Genomic DNA, 7,325 nt, shown 5'->3' on the forward strand with positions numbered 1-7,325 from the left:
GGGGTTCACCTGCACGGCCCGCAGGTTCTTGCCCCGACACCTGCTCGCCAGCACCCTCGGCCACCGCTGCCTCTGCCTGTCACTCACACAGCCCCGGTGACAGGCAGAGCCGATTAAAACCCTCTTAAGATTCAGCAGAGGTAACAGGCAAAATGTTGATTTTAATCAGAGTTCACCTATTTCCTCTTGCTCTCTGGGCACATACAATCAGATTTTGGGGTCTCCATGCAGGCAGGTGAAAATCACAAGCACTAAACATATTGCACAAGTTTCCATTGACTTTGAAGCATCAACTGAGACAAGAGAAGAATTGAGCTGTCAGTATTGACCTTGCCCACACTAACCAGTTTAACCAAATAGCTGGGATGGAGCCAGCTTTCTGGTGTAAGCTCCCAGAAGCCATTCCCACCACCACACGAGCACCACACCGAGTAGCAGACCTGAGCTACACCAGACCACAACCAACGTCTCCAACAACCATGTCCATAGTCGAGATTGTTCCACTTGGATACAAGCCTCCGCTGCCTGTCCCAGCTGAGAAAACGGCATCCACACACTCAGTGGTTTGCTTCCCCTCCAATTTAACCCGAGCTGCCTTGGAAAAGCACTCTGGCTCCGGCATGGGAATGTCTGTAGGCAAGACTTGGGCTGACACGGCTCCCGCAGTGGCTCCCGCTGCGAACAAGCCCCAGCAGATGACGCCTGGCTGGATGCTGCCCCACCTTTCTGCGGATGCCACATAATCCTCAGGATTTGCAAAGGAACAGTCGCCGAGCCAACTTTTGAATTTATTTAAATAAAATGAAGCCTGGGAGGACTAGGCGGCCCAGAAGTGGGCAGCATGAGACGGAGAGGGTTATTTTGGCTCTGGGAACAGCACTGCCACACGCCCGGACAGACAGATGCTGTGCCACAGCAGGACCCAGGGGCTGAGCCCGCAGGGTGCTGCCCACCCCTCGGGCTCTCGCACACAGCAGGGGCAACTCACCCGTGTCTTCAGGTAGCTCCACTGTAACTGCAGGGTCTACCTTACCCAAACCAATTAGTTCTGCTTCTCACAAGCTTGAGGCTCTTGTCCACACACATTGATGTGCCATCAACAACAATATTTTACCTAAGATCTTTCCTGGAAGAGAAATCAACTTCAAGCAAAAGTCCAAGACAAGAAAGACTGGCAACGGAGCCAGTTTGGCAAGCACAAGATTCTGAGGGCAGCTGCTGTATGAGCACCCGACTCTGCTTGGGAATGTTATAGGGGATCCCGGGAGGAGCAGGGACTGAGCGCTGTATCTCAGCCGTGTCCAGGCGGGCTCCACGGGCATGCTGCTAGGTTGCCACCTTCGTGCAAGCCACGTTGTAAAGAATTAGCCCAGCGCTGTATTTTCAGTGGACTCCAGCAATTATTAATCTAGTTCAGAGACGTCTGCAGGCTTTTTTGTGGAATTTGGACCATCTTCCTTTCTGGAGAAGTTCAACTTCTCATCTAACTGCGACACTCCCCAACGCCGGGGATAATGCCGCTGGGGTGGCAGTGTCAGGCTGAGAACTAGCGATCGCCCATCCATCGCAGCCACCTTCCCAGCCGCCTTCCAGTTTTCCCAACGCAGACCTCACGCAGCCCGTTTTGCTCTGGAGAAGCCCAGCCCTGCCTCAGCACCGCGGGGAGAGGGAAACACCGAACCGCCGCCTCCTCCGGCCTTGCTGCCCGCCTGGGCGGCACGAGGAACAACCAGGGTGCCCTCACGCAGCGCGGGCGGCACGCTCTCCTCCGCGCTTTTGGGGGAAAGCCAGAACTGCATTTGATACGCCGCGTCTCGGAGCTGATTTTAACCTGCAGGTACCTGCTCCGGGGCACCCCGGCCGCAGCCTGCCCGCACAGGGACGCTTTCTGTGCCGTCCATATGCAGTAACAAACGCACTCCAAATCCCGGTAGTTTTTGTAAAGGTTTATAGTCCTTTGCAATGATTGCATGATACATTTCTTCCCCCGCGACACAGCCCTCGGACCAGGAAGCGCCGCTGGCAGCTCGCGCTCCACCTCCCAGCAGCTGGGCTTTGCAATCCGATCTACACTAGCTGCAGAACATCAAATGCACTTTCAACATCTCCATTTAATATTTACATTCAAGCAATTAATAATTGGAAGCTTATAGTTTAGACATTTCTAATAGCAGCAATTTCTATAATAGCTTGTTTAGCTTTAGATAACGATTTTTTTTTTTTTTTTTGCACATAGAAACACCACATGTGTACAGTATCAAAAAATATATACCGGGGATGGTCCTGCGGGGCGTAAGGAGGGCAAGGGGACAAGACTAACAAATGCTGAATGGTTAAAAAGGAGAACAGAAAATAGTCGTTTGATATAGTTTATAAGGTGATCTAGGGACTCCATAAATCTAGGCTTTATATTTCATTATATAAATACCTACAAATAAATATATTAGCGTGGCCAGAGAGCGACCAGCTTTCAGCTCAAACAATACATTTCAATAACACCACGTACAAACGGGAGCAAGAATCACTCGACAAGTTAGCACTGTTAAAATATAATACTATGACTCTGAGTAACTGGCAGGCCCCGTCCTCGTGTGTCCCGGCGCCCGCAGGTCCCGGGGCAGCCCCTGACCGCGGGGTGGGAGCAGCGGCGAGGACACCCCACGTGGCAGGGATGGCCACCGTGCCCGGCCCTGCGCCGGCGTCCCCTCGGCGGAGACGGCGGGCTCGGCCGCCGCGGCGTGGGCAGGGGGCACGTGGGCTCCGGGGAAGGGGCACCAGTACCTTAGAGGGAGGCGGTGGGGCCGGCGACCCCGGGACGGGCAGGCAGCTCCCACGGGGAGCAGCCGCCGTCCCACCTCACACCGTCACGTACTCCTTGAAGGTCACGGTCAGGCAGTTTGCGGTCACGTCTGTGATAATTATATTCCCAAAGAAGGGCTTGAATTCCTGCAGGGACTCGGCCTCCTCCTCCTCCTCCGCGGCCTCCTGGGGCTGCGGAGGCTCCGCGGCCGGTTTCTCAGCCGGCGCCGGCGGCACCTCCGGCTTCACCTGCGCCAGGGCCAGCTCGCCCTCCGCCCGCGGTTTCACACAGCGCAAGTCTATGGGCTCGTCCAGGTCCGAATCCAGCAGGATGACCTCCGGCTGGGCGGGCGGCTCCGGCCGCTCCGGGGCCGGGGGGCTGAGGCAGGTGGGGGCACTGATGCTCCGGGAGGTCAAGCGCTTCTTGCCCGGCTCCCGCTCCGCGTGCGGCTCCGACAGGCAGCGCTTCCGCGAGCCGGGGCTGGAGAGGTTCAGTCCCATGGAGGAAGGGCTGTGCTCGCAGACGGGACTCAGGGACCAGGGCACGAGGTCCGGCTTGGTGGTGAGCTGCAGGGGCTGCTCCGCCGGAGGAAGGGGCAGCTCCTTGGCCAGGGGAGTCTTTCGGGGACTTTCCTCGAGCTCCGCGGGGGGCTGCCGGCCCTCGCCCTCGGCTTTGCTCAGCGTGTTGCTGCCCACCACCCTCTCCTCCCCCGGCTTCCTCCAAGCCTCCAGCTTCTCCTCCCCACCCTTCTTAGGAGTCCTCTCCTCCGCGGCCCGCTTCCGGGGAGGCTCCCCGGACTTGATCTTCACCGCCTGCATCCCGTTCTCCATGTACTTGCTCATGACGATCACAATGCGCCCGTTCTTGTTTTTGTTCTTGACGATCTTCATCTTGCCCCCGAGGCCGTTGCTGGCCACCCTGTCCCGGGGGGGAGGCCCGGTACCACTGGACAGGTTCTTCTCGGCCCCGTTCTTGCTCTCTGGGGCGAGGTTCTTGACCGGGCCCAGCAGGTTTTTGGCCGGGCCGTGAGCCCACTTGTCCGGGTGGGCGACCAAGGGGCTCTTGTTACTGTCCAAGCAGGCCTGGCTCTGCGGCTCCTTGCTGCTGGGCTGGTAATGGGGCTCGTACATCTTGGGGTCCGGCTGGTAGTGGTGGTGCTTCTTGCTGTTCAGCTGGTAGTAATACTTCCCTTTGCTGTGGGACTGGTGCTTCATGCCGCTCTCCTTGCCGTTGGGCTGGTACTGGTGGTGCTTCTTGCTGTTGAGTTCATACTGGTGCTGCTGGCTCTTGCCGGAGGAGCCGAGATCCAGCTTTGGCCTGTTGTCCACGGCGGGGTCCTGCAGCCCCGTGAGGATGTTCGAGCGGCGGGCGAAGGAGGGAAGCTGCAACACAAAACCAAGGGCCGCGGTCAGCTGGTGCCGGAGAGGGAGGTGCCGGTGCTCCGGCAGGTGCCAAAGCCCCCCCCCCCCCCCCGCCGTGAAACCTCCGCCCCTCCGGCGGCTCTCGTTACGGGACGCTGCATCGCGGGGCGCAGCGTCCTCGAGCAGGCGAGCCCCAGCCCACTCCAACTTACAGGCTGTGCATTGCTCCAGATTAATGAAGCAATGAAAAGAAGAAAAGCACCCTTCAATCAGCTGTCCGGCAACGGGGGCCAAGCAGGACCGCTGCTGCCGAGCTTGCGAGCAGCCTGCTAATGCCGCTCGGCTGCGGGCGCAGCGGGTCTGCCCTGCAGCCCGGAGGGGAAGGGGGGGCTGGGACCGCCCGATGAGCTCAGCGCTGGGGCCTGGGGGTCCCCGGGGCATCGCGAAGCGCCCGGACTGCGCGCACGGCTCCTCAGCATGATGAAACCCGCTGAAAGCGGCTCCCTGGGGACGGGGCCGTGCTGCAAACAGGCTGCCTGGGAGGTGCGGGGCTGGGCTCCACCGCGCATTTACCTGCACGACCAGCGGCTTTGGCTTGGGCCCCCGCTTGCGGTATCCCATCAGCTGCTCCTGCCGCTCCCTGCGGGAACACAGAGTCACGGCGAGGCCCGAGCGGCGGCACGTGGACCCCCGGGGGGCAACCTTCCCCGCGCCCCACGCGGGGCAGCTCCTGCGGTGCCAATGACCCTACGCGGGTGCAGCGAGCTGGTGCGAGGGGGTGGCGGGAGGGGAGCCGAGGCCCCGCAGGTGCGGAGCCGCAGGCCAGGGGTCCCGCAGGAGGCGGCGGGACGGGGGGGGAGAACAGCACGGCCGACCCGTTGAGGCAGCAGGCGCCTGGCGAGACGACTTTCCTGCTCTCGCCTCCCCCCGCTGCAGCGAGGGGCTGAAGTTTACAGTTTGCGCCAAAATACTACAGGAAATAAATGCACGGAAAGAAGAAAAAAAAAAAAAGGCAGAAAAAAAAAAAAAAGCAAGCCGAAGCCCGTCCAAGCGCAGCAGCAGCAGCAGCAGCGCCGCCTCCTCCACTCGCAGGCATCAAATCCCCGGGCAGGCAGGAGCGCAAGGCGCGGCGTGGGGGGAGCACGGCGCGGGGGGGAACCTTGAACCGGAGGCGTCGCCCGGCGGCCCCGCGCCCGCCCGCCCGCCCCGCCGGGGCCGCCCCCCCCGAGGAGCCCGAGCCCGGGCCCCCGTCCCGCGCCCGCCCCCGCCGCGGCCCCCCGGCTCCGTGACGCATCTGCAATTGCCGAAGCGGGCGCGGGTGCCCGCCGCCCCTCCCGGTGTCGTGTCGTGTCGTGTGTCCCGTGTCCCCCCCCCGCCGCCCCGACCTTCCCTGCCGCTCACCTGTTCTGGAAGGCGATGAGCAGCCGGGGGTCCAGGATGTTCTCCTCCGGCTCCCACGTGTTATATCTTGTGCGAGAGGGGAGGAGAGCGGCCGTCAGCCGCGGGGCCCCGCCGGGAGGGGGGCCGGGGGTCCCGGGCAAGGGGCGCCCCGCCGCCGCTGACGGCCGGGAGCACCGGGCCCGCCTGGGAGCGGGTGTCCGGGGCTCGGGTCCCGGGGGAGGGGGATGGGCGGGGGGAGGGAGAGAGGGAGGCGCGGGGGGGGGGGTACGGGGACGGAACTGTTTATTTAGCGCAGTTATTATTCCGGAGGAATTCTAGGCATGTCATGATGAAATTTTCCAAATCCCCTTTCCCGGACCCAGGAAAGCGGCCGCGGCGCGGAGGAGGGACCCGGCCGCTGAGTCCGGAACAGCGGCGCGGACCCCCTCCCCCGCGCCGCCCCCCCCCCCCCCCGCACCACCCCCCCCCCCGCCGGCACTGTCATGCAAACCCCAAATACTCCGCAGCGGCCGCCCTCGCTCCGCGGCCGGTGCCTCCGCCTCCGCGGGCGGCTCTCGGGGGCCGCCCGCCCGCCGCGGGCTGCGGGGCGGCGCGGGTTATTTTTGCGGTTATTCCCCCCCTTTTCTCCCCCCCCCCCCCCCCCGCGCCACCCCCCCACCCCCCCCGCTCGGTTCTGCAATATGGAGCCCGGCTCCCGAGGAGGGAAAGGGGGAAGGAGCCATTTTCTGGTGCACATCAGCCGCCGCCTGCCCGCCTCGCTCGGCTCCCGCCGCCGCCGCCACCGGGCCCCCGCGGTCGCTTCTCGCCGCCCGCCCGCCCGCCCCGGCCGGGGCCCTTCCCGGGGCACCGAGCGCGGCGGTGCCCCGCCGCCGGGCCGGGCCGCCCCTACCCCATCCCCATCCCCGTCCCCATCCCCGCTCGGTTACTCACTTGGGCGACCATCCCCTCCATTTCACCAGGTACTCGACTCTGCCCTGCGGAGCGCGGGAGGCAAAGACACGGCGTCAGCTGGACCCGCCGCCCGCCCGGCCGCCCCCCGCCGCCCCCGCCCCTCCTCACCTTTCGGATCCGCTTCTTCTCGATGCTCTCCACCGCGAAGACGTGCTCCCCCACCGCCGGCAGCTCCATGCCGCAGCCGGGAGGGGCCGGGCCGGGGCCGGGGCCGGGCGTCCGCGGCCGCCGCTGCAGCCGAGCTGGGCTCCGGCTCCGGCAGCTCCCGCCGCCGACCCGACAGACACTGAGCCCCGGCCGCCGCGGCACCGCAAACCCGTGCAAATCCCGGAGCGAGACGTCAGGGAGGCGGCGCCTCCCGGGCCCGGCTGCCCGTCAACGGCGGGGCCGGGGGATTGGCGCAGACCTGCCGGGGAGCGAGGCGGGGAGGGGGCGGGCGGGGGCCGGGCAGGAGCGGCGGGGAGGGGAGGGGAAGGGCCGGGGGGGGGTGGTGGTGGTGATGGGGGGGGGGGGCAGCGCGGGCAGCCCGGCCCCCGCCCCACGCGTGACTCAGCACGGCCCCCACGGGCCCGGCGGGGGGCGGCAGAGCCCGCGGGGCAGGTGCGCGACACGCGCCGCCCGGGGGGAGGAAGGGGGTGTCGGGGGGGGGGCCGCCCGGAGGATGCGCGGTGCCCGGGGGGGGGGGAATGTCCGCGCGTTGCCGGCGGGGTCCCGGGGCGGGGGACGAGCCCTCGGGAGGAATCCACGCCGCGCCACGTCGCGGGCTGCCCTGGGCCCCGGGGGGCGGCGGCGCCCACCCCCCCGCACGGCCC

At 65.0% G+C, this 7,325-nt stretch overlaps 1 protein-coding gene across 1 annotated transcript; it reads right to left on the minus strand.

Moving 5' to 3' along the window:
* Positions 1-2,091: 2,091 nt before the first annotated feature.
* On the minus strand, positions 2,092-6,843 carry CBX4 (chromobox 4). The gene is made up of 5 exons (XM_075044133.1): positions 6,622-6,843; positions 6,493-6,536; positions 5,563-5,628; positions 4,735-4,801; positions 2,092-4,182 (listed from the first exon to the last, which is right to left on the minus strand). The coding sequence occupies exons 1-5, from the start codon at positions 6,688-6,690 to the stop codon at positions 2,857-2,859; spliced, it is 1,572 nt and encodes a 523-aa protein (XP_074900234.1). The 5' UTR covers positions 6,691-6,843; the 3' UTR covers positions 2,092-2,856.
* Between the last annotated feature and the right edge of the window lie 482 nt (positions 6,844-7,325).

The sequence above is a fragment of the Buteo buteo genome, chromosome 13 (assembly GCF_964188355.1).
Source record: "Buteo buteo chromosome 13, bButBut1.hap1.1, whole genome shotgun sequence".
NCBI classification, from domain to species: Eukaryota; Metazoa; Chordata; class Aves; order Accipitriformes; family Accipitridae; genus Buteo; species Buteo buteo.

What these genes read in the sequence shown, in the direction of transcription:
- CBX4 (XM_075044133.1), bottom strand. Translation starts at nt 6,690, where the DNA reads ATGGAGCTGCCGGCGGTGGGGGAGCACGTCTTCGCGGTGGAGAGCATC. An exon ending in CTCATCGCCTTCCAGAACAG is followed by an intron (nt 4,802 to 5,562) that starts GTGAGCGGCAGG and finishes GTGTTCCCGCAG; the next exon opens with GGAGCGGCAGGAGCAGCTGA. An exon ending in CAAAGCCGCTGGTCGTGCAG is followed by an intron (nt 4,183 to 4,734) that starts GTAAATGCGCGG and finishes TTTGTGTTGCAG; the next exon opens with CTTCCCTCCTTCGCCCGCCG.